Consider the following 15,713-nt stretch of genomic DNA (forward strand, 5'->3'; position numbering starts at 1 on the left):
TGAGTGGCTAGTTTTACAGGCATGAGCCACCAGCACTCGGCCAGAATTTTCTTATATGTTATGGCGGCTTGCATATTTAGTCTGTTTTTTTTTTTTTTTGCCAGTTGTGGGGACTGAACTCAGGGCCTGAGCACTGTCTTTGGGCTTTCTCAAGGCTAGAACTCTACCACTTGAGCCACACCACCACTTCCGGCTTTTTTCTATGTATGTGATACCGAGGAATCGAACCTGTGTCTTTGTGCATGCTAAGCAAGCACTCTTACAACTAGGCCAAACTCCCAGCCCCCAAATTTAGTAATTCTTTGTACTAAATCTCTTCTGTTGAACCCATTGTATAAATCAATATCAATTTTGAAGTTTTAGTAAGAAGAGCTTTATAAAATTAAAGTAAAAATAGTGGTCCAGCTTCTTCTTTGCTAATTTTTCTTTGCCTAATTTTTCTTTATTTTTTTATTAGAGAATTTATTAACATTGATTTTTACATCATATTTTAAATGACAAGTTTAACAAACAACTGTTCAAGGAAGGAATCTTTATATACAATCACTGGGACTTAGTATTAAGAACTTAATCAAAATTAGGCTAAGGGTTTGTATGTCATAGAAACATTAATTTATGAAATAAAACATGTCTATAGAGTCATAGGTTTTTATGTCTATATAGTTATGTTTGTATTTCCATTACCATGTCCATAGCTTTGGGTATGCAGTTATTGAGTCCTCGCTCTTGTACTCTTTGGATTTAATAGCCACATATTTAGGATACCATGCGCCTTTTGTTCCTTAGGTCTTGTCTCACTCAACATGATTCGCTCTAGATTCATCCACTTCCCTGCGAATGCCATTATTTTATCTTGTCTGTTGGCTATGTAGAATTCCATTGTGTATATATACCACATTTTCTGTATCCATTCATCTGCAGTAGGGCATCTGGATTGTTTCCATCGCCTGGCTATTGTGAATAGTGCAGAGATGAACATAGCCGAGCAGGTGTCCTTATAATATCTTGGGTCATGATGATCAGGATAGATGCCCAGAAGTGGTATGGCGGGATCATAGGGAAGGTCTATTTTCAGTTCTTAGAAACCTCCACACTGCTTTCCAGAGTGGCTGAACTAGACTACATTCCCACCAACAGTGTAGTAGGGTTCCTTTTTCTCCACAACTCTGCCAGCAACTGTCATTGTCTGAGTTCAAAATTTTGGCCATTCTTGTTGGGGTAAGGTGGTATCTTAGGGTTGTTTTTATTTGCATTTCCTTTATGACCATAGATGTTGAACATTTTCTCATATGCTTTTCTGCCATTTTAATCTCTTCTTCTGATACGTCTCTCTTTAGTTCCCTTGCCCATTTAGTGAATGGTTTATTGGGTTTTTAGGGGATTAGTTTCTTGAGTTCCCTGTAGATACTGGATATTAAGCATTTGTCAGATGTATTGTTGGTGAATATCTTTTCCCAGTTGGTTGACTGTCTCTCTACTTTTGCAACTATGTTTTTATCTGTATAGAAACTTTTTATTTTTAGGTAGTCCCATTTATCGAGTCTCTTTCCAATCTGTTGTGACCCTGGGATTCTGTTCAGGAATCTTTTGCCTGTGCCTATGGTTCCAGTGTCTCTCCTACTTTATCATGTAGCAGTTTCACAGTTTCTGGTTTGACATTGAGGTCTTTGATCCACTTTGAGTTAATGCTTGTGCATGGCGAAAGGCTAGGGTCAATTTTTAGTTTTCTGGATGTGGCTGCCCAGTTTTGCCAGCACCAATAATTGAATAGGCTGTGTTTGTTCCACTGTATATCTTTGGCTCCTTTGTCAAATACAAGTTGACTATAGGTATGTATTTCTATTTCTGGATCTTCTATTCTGTTCCACTGATCTTCTGGTCTGTTTTTGTGCCAATACCAAGCAGTTTTTGTTATTATGGCTCTATAGTAGAGTTTGAAGTCTGGTATTGTAATACCACCAGCATTGCTCTTTTTGCCTAGAATTGTTTTGGCTATTCTAGGTCTTTTCTTGTTCCATATGAATCTTTGGATTATATTTTCAATTTCCATAAAGAATGTCTTTGGGATTTTGATGGGGATTGCATTGAATTTGTATATCAATTTTGGTAGTATAGCCATTTTCAATATGTTGGTTCTCCCTAGCCATGAGCATGGGATGTCTTTTCATTTCCTAGTGTCCTCTTTAATTTCTTTCATTAGGCTTTTATAGTTTTCATTGAATAATTCCTTTACATCTTTGGTTAAATATATTTCTAAGTATTTTATTCTTTTGGTGGCTTTTGCGAATGGGATCATTTTCTTGATTTGGCCTTCTGTTTGTGTATTGTTGGTGTACAACAAGGCTACTGACTTCTGAAGGTTGATTTTGTATCCTGCCACTTTGCTAAAGTGGTTTATTAATTCTAGAAGTTTGGGAGTGGAGTTTGTTGGGTCACTCAAGTAGAGGATCATGTCATCTGCGAATAGGGATAGTTTAATTTCTTCTTTCCCTATGTGGATCCCTTTGATGTCCTTTTCTTGCCTTATTGCACTGGCTAAGAGTTCCAGCATTATATTGAAGAGAAGTGGAGAGAGTGGGCATCCCTGTCTAGTTTTCTTATTTTTATTTGAAAATGCTCAAAACAGGAGGGTTACAGTTACATAAATCAAGCAAAGAATACATTTCCTTTTGGACAATGTCACTCCTTCCCTTTCTCTCTGTTTTCCCATCCCACTCACAAGTTGTATAGTTTATTTTCAACCTAGTGTCTAGTGAATATCGTGCCTGCATTTGTTCACCCCTTGTCCTTCCATTTTTGTGTTCCTCCTTACCCTCCAAAAACACATATGGACAATCAAGACTAAAAGGAAACAATTACAGCCCCAAAGAAAACACCTCTTGTTTCCATTTCCTGGAGTTTATTTCCATGAATATTACATTGTATGATCGGATGCACATGAGCAGTGTTCTCTCCTAAGGGTATCCTCCTTCTGCCTCACCCTGTGTGAATGCCTAGAGACATGTCATTTATGCCCCAGTGGATTTTAGGTCTAGCTTCTGCATATGAGAGAAAGCACACACCATTTGTCTCTCTCTGAGCTTGGCTTACCTCACTTAACATGGTTGGTTCTAGATCCATTGCCCTCAAAATGTCATAGTATTCTTTTGTGTGTGGGGGGGGGACGGAGGCGGGGGGGGGTGTCATGGAGCTTGAACTCTGGCCTGGGCGCTGTCCCTGAGCTCTTCAGCTCAAGGCTACCACCCTACCCTGAGCCAAGCCCCACTTCCTGTTTTCTAGAGGTTAATTGGAGATGAGTCTCTAATTGTGCCTGTGCTGGCTTTGAACTTGATCCTCAGATCTCAGCCTCCTGAGTAGCTAGGATTACAGGCGTGAGCCACCGCGTGTGGCCTCACAGTATTCTTTCTAATAGTTTTGTGACATTCTGTTGTGTATACGTACACTAGTTTTTGGATCCGCTCATTTATGGTAAGGCATTTGGGCTGTTTCCACAACATGGCTTTTGTGAATAGTACAGCATGGGTGTGCAGGTGTCTTTGTCATATCGTGGTTCATGATCTTTAGGATAGATGTACAGGAGTGGCTTAGATGGGTCATAGGGAAGATCGATTTATTTTCTATTTTAAAATGTAATTGTTTTTGTGGGTCATGGGGTTTGAACTCAGTCTGAGCTCTTCAGCTCAAAGCTATTGCCCTTCCCCTGGGCCTGGGTATTGTCCCTGAGCTCTTCAGCTCAAGGCTACTGCCCTACCCTTGAGCCCCACTTCTAGAGGTTAATTAGAGATAAGCGTCTCAGGTCCTTTTGTGCCTGGGCTGGCTGGCTTTGAACCTTGACCCTTAGATTTCAGCCTCCTGAGTAGCTTGGATTATAGGCATGAACCATCACTCCTGCTTTAAAGTTTATTTTTAATTTAGTTTTTGGCCAGTCCTAGGGCTTGAACTCAGCGTCTGGGTACTGTCCTTGGGTTTTCTCAAGGCTACTGCTCTTCCACTTGAGCCACAGCAGCACTTCTGCCTTTTCTGTGCATGTGGTAACAAGGAATCGAACCTGGGGCTTCGTGCATGTTAGGCGAGCACTTTATTAGGGCTACCCTCCTGGTCCCTATATGCATTTTTTTATGCAAGTCCAAGGGCTTGAACTCAGGGCCAAGGTACTGTCTCTGAGCTTTTTTGTTCAAGGCTAGCACTCTGTATCACTTGAGTCAACTGCTCCATTTCTGGCATTTGATGCTTAATTGAAGATGTGAGTCTTATAGACTTTTCTTCTCTGAAAGCATCTAGATTTTGGTCCTCCTACTTCTATTTCCAATTGTAGTGGGATGACATGTGCTTACCAGCATGGCTGACATTTTCCACTGAGAAAGGTTCTCACAGACTTTTCTGTCTAGGCTGTCCTGGAACTGAGTCTCCCAATCTCAGCCTCCTAAGTAGATAAGATTATAGATGTGAGCCACCAGCACCTAGCTGAGTTCTAAGCGCCCTCTCTCTCTCTCCCCCTCCCCTGCCTCCCCCTCCCCCCTCCTAGTAGTAAGATAAATAGAGCTTAAGATTGTTCTAAGAGTAATTTTCCAATTAACAGGGTAAAGCTAGCAGTCTTGGATGGTAAAACTGAACAGAAGCCAGGTGCCGGTGGCTTACGCCCATAATCCTAGCTACTCAGGAGGCTGAGATCTGATGATTGCAGTTCAAAGTTGGTCTGGACAGTAAAGCCCATTTGACTCTTATCTCCCAATAAACCACCCAAAAGCTGGAAGTGGAGCTGAGATTCTCTTGTCAGAGTGCTAGCCTTGAGCAAATAAAGTTCAGAGACAGTACCTAGGCCTTGAGTTCAAGCCCCAGTAATGATACAAACTAAAGATAAAGGTAGATTTCCAGCCTACCTACCTTAGTTTTTAAACTTTTCTGACTTTAGGTCAGATATCAGCAATGCACTATTAGGGGAATTGGGATTATACCTTCCCAGAGGACTTCATTCAAGCTCTTCTCACCTCAAATGTAGCCACTGTTTTTTTAAGGGTTAACCCAAGTGGGCTAATCTTTCAGTCTAATCTGCCAATTGAACAAAATGAAACGAATGTTCCCTTGGAGCAAAATTGTTTGGTTTCGATAAGAGTCTCAGAGAAACCCAGACACTTCCACTGTGACTCCTCCCTGCATTCTTTGGGACTGACCAGCCACGTGAAACAAAACAGCAGAAGAGGTGGAGTCACCTGGCAGGTAGGGACAGGCCCTGGCGGAGCCTGGAGTCACCCAGTCTGAGCAGACCTCATGGCTTTGTGGTAGGACATTGTCCTTTCCCCATTCTCCAGTTTTATTGACTGAATATTGCAAAATACCCACCTCACTTGTAATAGAAGTGTGGCTCTGACATGACTGATCCTGAACGAGCATTCTCAATATTTCAGATCTGTTCCAAAGTACACACTGCAGCCATCTCTTATGGTCTGTCTGGGGTATCCTGTTAGGAGTAAAGGCTTCTGTTGTAACACTACTTAATAGAGGGAGAAGAATGCAAAATGTTGAAGGGATGAGAACACAGGCTGCTTTTCTCACAGGCATCAAGGTAAAATTTGAAAGCTGAATATGTGATTTCTTCAAAGCACAGAGGTCAAGTACCAATACACATGAACTCTACTGGAGAATCAAATTTGAAAGCCCCCACTTAGTACCTGCCTCATTTCACACGACACCCTGTGTTGTGTGGGCATGTGCCATGGCATGTCAACCATCACCTGTCACTTTGTTGGGGGAGGGGTGTGACTTCATCGACGAATTAGAAAAGTCACCAAGGAAACTGATTGTGTACCACATGCCCCACCAAGTCAACTCCTGAGAAGCAGGCATTGCTGGCCAGCTCCATTCTGGTCTGACAGCAGAACCTGGGGGAGGACCCATCACCCAGATGCAGTTTTTGTCTTTCCCAGTTCATGTGGCTATTGGCTAGGGTCCTTGCCTGTCCAGATTTTCCTGCAAGATGGGGACTGGAAATGTGAAAAGCCTCTGAACCCATTCATTCCTGGGAAAGTGGTGATCCATTTCTACTAAGCACATGCCTAAGGTAGCTTTGGTTCTTCACCAGCAACTTCTGGGTGGTATGTGGATTCTAGTTAATCATAAGCCATCTACACTGGGACGAAATGAAATGCAACTTTCTCTTAACCAGATGATAAAGTCAGTAGGTAATTAAAATATAAGGAAAAAAGAACATTTGGTATATCTTTGGGATGTGTGTGTGTGAGAGAGTGCATGCTCTAGTACTGGAGCTTGAACTAAGAGCCTAGATGCTGTCCCTTAGCTTTTTCCCTAGAGGCTTGTCATTCTACCACTTAAAGCCACCACTCCACTTCTGTCTTTTTGCTTGTTAATGGGAGATAATTTCAGACTTTTTCTGCTCCAGCTGGCAAGATCTGTGTCCTTAGATCTTAGCTTCCTGAATAGAATTATAGACATGAGCCGCTGGCACACAACCTTTCTAACCTACAAATTTTATTCTTTGAATTTTCTATGGCTGGCTACTTACAGTACTTGCAAACCCTCATCTGAACAGGAAGCTTCCAGTGCTGCTTAAACATGTAGGAAATCATCAGACAGCTCAGGAGGTACCACCTACGCAAAGTACAAGGATCTTTGCCATCTCCAGTGGCTAGAAATAGCCCAGTGAGTGGCCCACAGCCTCCTCTTCCTCCTCCTTCCAGTTTGACTGCCAGGTTGGGCTACCGCATCCCCTAGGATGCTACCAGCAAATCACCACAGCACATATTCAGAGGTTAAGACAAACAAGTTTTTACTAGAAGTGTAATAGATGGTTTTCCTAAATCATCAAACCTGGTTTTTTTTTTTTTTTTTTTTTTTGGCCAGGCCTGGGCTTGAGCACTGTCTGTGGACTTTCTCTGGGCGAGAGCTCTACCTCTTGAGCCTCAGCACCACTTCTAGCTTTTTTTCTATGTATGTGGTACTGAGAAACGAACCCAGGTCTTCATGCATGGTAGGCAAGCACTCTACCACGAGGCCAAACTCCTGGCTCCTCAAACCTAACTTTAACAACCATCATTGAAATAGCCTGATGAATCTCTAAGCAAAAGGTAGACCAAATTGTATGGGATGACTGTGTGAATGTTTTGAATTGGCCTGGATTCCGAACTTTCTTCTCCAGTTGTACAGGGTTGAGTCTCTCCACTGAGAAAAGGGCAGGTGATGCTGGTTGGCACAGGAGAATCTTGGCCAGGTCAGCAATGGAACTGGGATTCCCTCAGTTGAATGCAAGCATAGAACAACTGCTGATACTGATCAAATACAATCAGACAAGTAATGAGAACAAGAAAAATGAGTCTCCACGCTCGATGCGACTGTCTTTGGAATTCTTCATTAAGGTTTTCACAAAATACAAAGCTCAAACATAATTGGCTACATCCACCACAAAACAGAATCAAATAAATGGTTAGCACAGACATAATGATCTCCATTTTGAAAAATATAAATAACAAAGGTCAAGGCTTTACAACTTTCTTCTCAGCATGTGTGTGCGTGTGTGTCCTTTTAAGGCTTTGTGTTGTTGACCCTTCATTTACGGAACTTGTACCTGTGATCAGGGCACATTACCCACCAGCGAGGAAGGCTGCTGGTGATACATTCCTGAGGGTGACACTCCCTGATCTCGCTGCCTCAGTCTGTTAAAATCTACATGACCAAACACTATCCACCCACTTGTCACAGTTTCAATTAACTTTCCATCTACTACTAAAGTAATAATAGAAAGGGGTATGTTTCCAGCAGCATCCAAGCTCTCAGATCAATCGGGAAAGGCAAGGGATAACCAGGCTTCTTACTGGATAGAATCCAGTAAGGATTCCCATGAAGCCAGAGTTTACACGGTGGTTGACAATGAAACACTGTAGATTAAATAGTGTTGAGAGAAGTGGTGATCTTTTGGTGGGGTCTCTTAGAGGTTAAAGTGGAGAGGTTAATGTGGGGCCCGGTCTGGTGACGGCACAGCCCCCAACAGGGGTCCCTGAGCTCGTGAGGTCTACAGGCAGAGCCAGGGCCCCGGTTTTGGGAGTGAAGTTGGAGGGAAGACTCTCTAGCAGACACTTGACCTGCTCCTGGCCCAGCTTTATCTTGTCATCTAGTTTCCGCTGCTCGATAAGGAGTGTGGACTTCATTTTCACGAAGTGCTGGTAATCCTGGAGTTGTTCCTCCGACAGGTAACTGGCCAGGATGGACAACACGGCCCGCTCCCTGCGGTCCAGGTTCTCCTTGAGCTCCCGTGCATCCTCGTGCTGCCTGGCGAGGACCTTCCTCTTCTCATTCAGAGAGCTCTGCCAAGGTGAGATGGAGAGATTAGCATAGGGCCGGCTGGGAGGGAGGGAGTCAGGCTAGCCACAGGGCAAGGTTTGTAGGACTGCAAACTAAGTTTCAGCTGGGTGCCAGTGGCTCACACCTGTAATTCCAGCTACTCAAGAGGCTGAGATCAGAGGATGGAAGTTTGAAGCCAACCCAGGCAGGAAAGTCTGAGACTCTTACCTCCAATTAACCACCAGAAAACTGGAAGTGGAGCTGTGGCTCAAAGTGGTACAACACTAGCCTTGAGCACAAAAGCTCAGGGACAGCGCTCAACTGACAAACTAATTGTGCTTGGTTATTATTTCAAATATGGTCAGTAAGGAGACATAATTCAAAAATCAGCTTATAACCCTGTTGTACATAGTATGTGTTTCTCATGAAATCATTTGGCAGTTTCAGGTTGACAGGGTAGAATGGTTGGGGTAATGACGTGGACTCTTCTAATCTTAGCAGTGATTGATCAGAGGTGTCCTGAGTACTTTTACGATAGTGCCACTGGGCACCACTGAGGGAAACTCGATTCCACAGGCTCTGGAGGAGGGACCCTGAAATTTGTGCTTTAACATGACTTCCTGTTTATTTGAAGGTCTCTATTAAAACAATTTTGCATCTTTGCTTAATTTTTTTTTTTTTTTTGGCTAGGCCTGGGACTTTAACTCAGGTCCTGGGCACTGTCCTTGGGCTTTCTCAAGGCTAGAGCTCTACCATTTGAGCCATAGTACCACTTCCAGCTTTTTTTCCATACCTGGTACAGAGGAATCGAACCTGGGTCTTCATGCATGCTAGGCAAGCATCTACCACTAGGCAAAACTCTCCACCCTACATTTTCTATCTTTGAAGCAATGAAGTTCCAGCTTCTAGGTTTTTTTTTTAGCTTCTGAATAAAAAATGAAGGTTTAAATGTCATTTTTCAGGCTAAAGTGATCCCCTAACCAGATGTCAGCTCTCAAATGACAATGTCTAGAAAGAAAGTGTAAGCTTATAACATTATCTTACAAATACCACCATCTTCACGGGCTACTTTCCTTAAACAGACCTAAAACAGCAACTCTGAATATAGGCACTCTTCAAAATATGGTAGAGTTTAAAACAAAACAAAAACCCTGAACTTTGAACTCGCTTTTTAAGAAATCATGAGGCACAGTAAACATCAGCAAGTGTCTGTCACTCTTGTCCATTCACATCAATGGTGCCCAATGTCTGTTAATAGTTTTTATATGTATTTCAGATTTAAAAAGGTTAGTGATTCCATTGAAGCCTTATGGGTATTGTCCAATGTGTAACTACTGTCCTGCCACTTGCATGTACTGAACCACCTGCTCTTCTATTAAGGTTTCGTTTATTTTCTTGTGTTGATGTGATGACTTGAACTTGGGGACCTCAATGCTTTCGCTCATGGCTGGCATTAGACCTCTTGAGCCACACCTTTAGTCCCGTTTGCTGGTTTTATTGGAAGTGAAGTCTCAAGGATTTTTGTGCCTGGGCTAACTTTGAACCTCAACCTCCTGAGTAGCCAGGATTACAGGTGGAAACAACTGGTGCTTGGCCACTTTGTTTCTTACAAATCACCAATCAGAATAAAAAGTTCATTGACAGGGGCTCCCTGTATAGCTCAAGCCAGTCTATCTCAATGGATAGAAAAGGGAACTTCCCATTTATTTTATTTTTTTGTCTGGGTAATGTATAGCGGGGTTACAGTTACATTCCTTTTTTTTTTTTGCCAGTCCTAGGCCTTGAACTCAGTACTTGAGCACTTCCCTTGGACTTTCTCAAGGCTACCACTTGAGCCACATAGCACCACTTTCAGCCTTTTTCTAAAAGTCAGCACGATAGAACCTGGCATAGCAGAAGCACTTTCTATTTTACCAGCTCTAAGATGGTCAAGAGACCATGTCTAACTGCACTGTCATGTGTGCACAGGCTCAGAGAAAGCTCGCAAAACGCGCTACTACATACCCTTTCTTCATTACTGGCGTCTTCACCAAGGCCACTGAGGACATTCTCGACCCGGGCGAGGCGGCCCGAGAGGGACAGCAGCAGGTTGACCACCTTGTCCAGGTCCCCTATGAACATCTTGTACTTGTCAAACTCGTTGGGCTTGCACAGCTCACTGATCAAAGCCTCCACCTCTTCGCCCAGGGCGTTGTTAAGCTTGATATCCATGAGCAGACTCCCCTTCGCTTCCTGGAGGGTCTCAAGTTTGTGGGTGAGGCTTCCAATGAGCTCAGCCTGTGACAGAAGACATACACACAGAGATGAGCCCGCAGCTTCACACCGCAGACACATGATGGATGTCATGCTGAACGTCCCTACCTCCCCGCACTCCCAAATCAGGCTGTATTCCAGGTTGGCACTCTATCACTTGAGCCATAGGTCCACTTCTGGCTATTTGAAGTGACGAGTCTCAGATTTTTCCTGCTCCTGCTAGTTTGAAATTGCAACTGCAGATCTAGGATTATAGGCTCTGAGCTACCAGCACCCATTCAGTCTTTTTTCTTGAGCAGCTACAACTGCCTTTCTCTGATTGTATTCGGAACCTGACTGATTGCACATGGCCTCATGGTTTCCAATAGTCAGGCTATTCTGTCTTCCCAGGTGGTTTGTGAGTGACTCACAGTGAAAGTCACTTTGTGGCATATTCTTGTGTGGTACAACGATATCCTCGCTAAGTGGGAAGTAGGATAGCATGTTTGTTTTACAAATAAAGAAGAGTCAGAAGAATGACTGGATCTGCCCCAGGCCTGAGAGCTGAGCTGAATATTAATCGAAGCTACCTTTATAGAGCAGTCACTCTGTCATGTTCAGTGAGAGTTAGAAACTGAGTCAGATCTCACTCAGTACCGCCGCACCCCTCCTCCTCCAGTCCTGTAGAGATGACGACTCCTCACCCAGCAGCGGAGGCCAGGAAGACTTAGCAATCACTAAGTCACATGCATTAAGTAGACTGCCTTGAGTGCAGGCTGCCTGACTGAGGGGCTCATCTGTGCTGCCATTACACACACGGATGCCAAACGTCACCAGAAAGCCAATGCCTTGGTATCATTCAACCTCGCTGTTTCAAGTGACCAGAGCCATGTACAAGCCCTGTACACCTATACAGCAGGGCTACACAAATACCTAACATATCCAACTGAAGGAATGAAGTGAATGTCTTAGTGATTTCAAGCCTGGCTTCATTTGCATTAATGAATGTTACAACCTTGTTCCAAGAGAAATTAAACTTAATTTTCCTGATTTCATCTTTTTCATAGCCTAAGGCAGCCAGGAAACATCTATGGCAAACAAAAAAAGTTTTGACCTTGCTTAGGAACAAGGGATGTGGAATACTGAGCTTGCTTAGGGATAAGGGATGTGTAATAACACATGTGAGTCCCTGGGTTTAATTCCAAGCATCACAAAAACCAAAACCAAAACACTCCCCACCAAGTTCCAGCTTAATCCATACTCTTTTAAGCCAAGTTGTAGTATGACTCCAACTGAAAAGTTGGTTTACAAAAAAAAAAAATCAAGGCTCCAATCAACATTCTATTATCTTCATTTTAAAAATTGAGGGAAAACAATCCCCCTTGGTGGGGAAGGTTCAGTCTTGTGTCTAGTAGAACCAAAGGATTTTGACAGCTTCCTATATTTTCTCTTCACATGAGCACAATTAGGGACACTACCATGGTGACATAGGAAAATCTTTCTCCCTGATCTGCCCATCTTAGGTTCTTTTTCCTTATCTTCTCTGGAAAACTCCATTGCTTTCAGCACTTCTGGCTAGTGGCTGTGGTATATGCCTGGCGGGGCGATGGGCTAATAATAAGTTCATATGAAGAGAAGAGCATGGACATGGAAGAGGAAACGGCGCTGAATGCTGGGTGTCACCAGTACTCCCGAGGGACAGGGGTAAGACCAGCCACTACTATTTTTTAGGTAGATCATGAGAGATGAGGTCAGCCCTGGAGGTTGTTTTCTTTTCTTTTTTTTTTTGCCAGTCCTAGGCTTCAGCTCAGAGCATGAGCACTGTCCTTGGGTTTTTTCAAGGCCAGAGCTCGACCACTTGAGCCACAGCACCACTTCTGCTTTTGTCTATGTATGTGAGACTGAGGAATCGAACCCAGGTCTTAGTGCATGCTAGGCAAGCACTTTACCACTAGGCCAAACTCTCAGCCCCAGCCCTGGAGTTTTTAACCTTGTAGTATGGCCCTGTTAGGCTGCACACTCTAAATATTATGACAACACTACCTTGTAGAAAACCGGGTTACAACAAACCACACACACTCTAGTCTCAGGAAAAGGCCATCTGCTCATTCCATTTTTTTTTGGCATCCATTTCAATCTCATATCCTGAGGAGGAAAATTTCTAGAAAATACTTTAAAATCTGAACTGTGTGAAGAAATGAAAGTAACAGGTAACAGCCTTGTGGTTTTCATTATCCTTCCAAGTTCTTTACCTTTATGTGCTGGTACTGGGATTTGAATTCAAGGCCTGGGAGCTGTCCCTTAGCTTTTTTCTTTTTTCTTTTTTTTTTTTTTTGCACCAGTTGTGGAGCTTGAACTCAGTGCGTGAGTACTGTCCTTGGACTTTTTTCTCAAGGCTAGAGCTCTAACACCTGAGCCACAGCACAACTTCCAGCTTTTTTCTATGTATGTGGTATGGAACCCGGGTTTTTGTGCATCGAGGCAAGCACTCTACCACTAGGCCAAACTCCCAGCGCCCCCCTTAGCTCTTTTGATCAAGGCTATTCTACCACTTGAGCCACAGTTCCACTTCTGCTTTTTGTTAACAGGAGGGAAGAGTCTCACAGATATTTCTGCCTAGGCTTCCTTTGAACTGTGACTCTTCTTGGACTCCTGAGTAATTAAGATTAGTGCTCAAATTACTTCTTTTGAAAGTAACATTGTTCCTGGAAATAACTTCAGCCTCTGCTAGTAACTTAATTCATGTCTTAGTCATTATGACTTTCAGAAGCTGAGCTCAAAAGGGACAAAGGTCACATGTATCTATTGCCATGTGAGCAGAAACAAGCAGGGATGAGCAGATGGGCCTGGGAGGCAGGGTGTACAGTGATGAGGAGAACTCGACCTCTTGAGGTTCCTCTCAGGGCCCTCAGCCCAATCGGCAGTGTGCCAGGGCAACCAGGCTGTGCATGCAGGATGGCCAAAGGGATCATGCTCGAGAGTCTCATCTGCTAGGGCTTTCCTTTCCAGACCACGGATGCTGGTCAGACACGAATGTGTGTCAGGAGTTCACAGGTACTTGAAAAGTTCCATGGTCTAAGGAGTAGAGGAAAATGTCTCGGGTGAGGAGAAGAGGGATGCTTCTGTGGGGAAACTAATACACGTGTGGACTTCTGATTTCTGAAAGCTATGTGCAGGGCAACAGTGTGTTATCTCACAGCTTGGTGACAGATCCAAGGCACGGATTCCTGGGTGGTCACTGCAGGCACTCCTGGCTCACTGGAACATACTTGGATAGCATTTAAGGATTTTTATTCTACCAAGTCCTTAAATAAGAAAATTTGGATTTAAAAAATGCAGTGAAGAGAGATTTTTGAATAAGTGAAGGCATCAGGGAAAGTTGGCTGTAAACAGTCATTTCTTTGGGAACTTTTTAAAAAGCAGATTTACCTGACAAACTACTAACTTCTACCAGCAGAATTTGCTGGGGGAGAAGGGAAGGGTGTATCAATAATAGTCTCTCAGGAGCCACTTAATTTGAGAAATCGTTGACATTTATCCGATCGTTGACATTTATCCACTTGTCACCTGGCATCAACTGTTAACTTTGTCTGCATGAGATATGATTTATAACGGCACACTTCCATAGGTTAACAGACCTCATTCCTACCTCACCATCTGCACGCAGAAGGCCTGGTGGGATCTTTTTCTCTTGTTTCATGGCTCCAGGATGAACACAGTCTAAGTCAGAGATTGGGCACTGACATAAAATTAGCCACCAGGATGATTGACCGCCAGTGCCTCAATTACCCATAGCAAGAGGGATGGTAACATTTGCTAAAACTAGTAATGCTATAATCTCTGAGGTCCTCCGGTGTCAGTGTCTGCTTAAGTGTCTTACTATTCTCTGTCCAATCTCATGAGATAGGTACTTCATGTGTACACTGGTACTGAGACTTAAAACTTAGGGCTTAGGCACTGTGGCTTAGCTTTTTTGCTCAAGGCTGGCACTCTACCATCTTGAGCTACACCATCACTTTCAGCATTTTGGTAGTTTTTTTTTTTTTTGGAGGTAAGAAACTTGAGGACTCTTCCTGCCAAGGCTGGCTTTGAACCATGATCATATCTTAAACTCCTGAGTAGGTAGGATTACACGCAGCAGCCACTGGCACCTGGTTGAGGTATGTATTTTTGTCATCTGCATTCACTGATGAGCAAGGTGAGGGAGACTGAGGTTACTAAACTGGCTTACTCATCTAGTAAGTGGCAAAGCCATGCTTCAAGTTGTCTGGCTTTGGGGCTCAGACTTATAATATTCCAAACTATTTTAATGTAGTGATTATAAGGCTCAAATGAAATAAGGCTATGCAAGTACTTGACCCAGCAGAGAAGTATCACACCCAGTTGGTAGTGTGTGTATGTGTGGGTGCACACCGGAGTACACACAAGCACTGGCCTAAGAACTGATCACAATCTGAAGACCACACTAGTCACTTTTAGGTAGATTCCTTGAGAGGATACCCAGATTCTCCCCAAACATGCTGGTTGACTTTTGCTGACAATGATGCCAATGACATCATTACACAGATGGCTTCTGTTGATGGTCTTCAACTACACAAGCAAAATTCAGGCCTACTAGCAGGATATAAACACAGTAGGAAGCTGGGTTCTGAGGCTCACACCTGTAATTCTAGCTACACAGAAGGCTGAGATCTGAGGACTGTGGTTCAAAAGCCAGTCCAGGCAAGAAAGTCCCTGACATACTTATCTCCACTTGAGCCACAGTACCACTTCTGATTTTTTGATGGTTAAGTGGTAGAGCACTAGGGCTTGAGGGAAAGAGCTCAGGGACAGTGCTCAGACTAAGTTCAAATCCCATTACAACCAAAAAAGAAAAGGAAACAGAGTGGAGGTTAGGCTTCTGCTGGTAAAACCAGTACCGGCAGAAAACCACTTCTATCTCAGAGCTTTGGTTCTTTCTTTGGCTGAAGCACAAGACTGCTGTCTTGGCCAGAATTTCAACCAAGACAGGGTCAGGGCAGTTTCTGTCCAGCAACTAAACCTTCCTTGCCTGCTATGTAACCTGATCAAAGCAGAAAGACTATAGGGCCTGACAGCCATGGCAAGCATTTTCTCTCTAGCACATTTTCTGCAAACAATCTTGTAGCATTTCCTCTTGAGGAGGCTTGCAGCCCAAACACTGGCTTGTG

At 43.5% G+C, this 15,713-nt stretch overlaps 1 protein-coding gene across 2 annotated transcripts in view; it reads right to left on the reverse strand.

Annotated features, from left to right (window-relative positions):
* Nucleotides 1-7,341: 7,341 nt before the first annotated feature.
* The window catches only part of Shroom3 (shroom family member 3), a 54,475-nt gene continuing 46,103 nt past the window's right edge, over nucleotides 7,342-15,713 (reverse strand). For both annotated transcript variants that reach the window (XM_090343392.1, XM_090343391.1), the window contains exons 8-9: nucleotides 10,297-10,569; nucleotides 7,342-8,315 (exon numbers count right to left, since the gene is read on the reverse strand). In XM_090343392.1, coding sequence (XP_090199518.1) covers nucleotides 7,947-8,315; nucleotides 10,297-10,569 — 642 coding nt within the window. In that variant the 3' untranslated portion in view covers nucleotides 7,342-7,946. The remainder of the gene's footprint in view (nucleotides 8,316-10,296; nucleotides 10,570-15,713) is intronic.

Source organism: Megascapheus bottae, chromosome 13, assembly GCF_031878675.1.
Source record: "Megascapheus bottae isolate mThoBot1 chromosome 13, mThoBot2.hap1, whole genome shotgun sequence".
In the NCBI taxonomy this organism is placed as follows: Eukaryota; Metazoa; Chordata; class Mammalia; order Rodentia; family Geomyidae; genus Megascapheus; species Megascapheus bottae.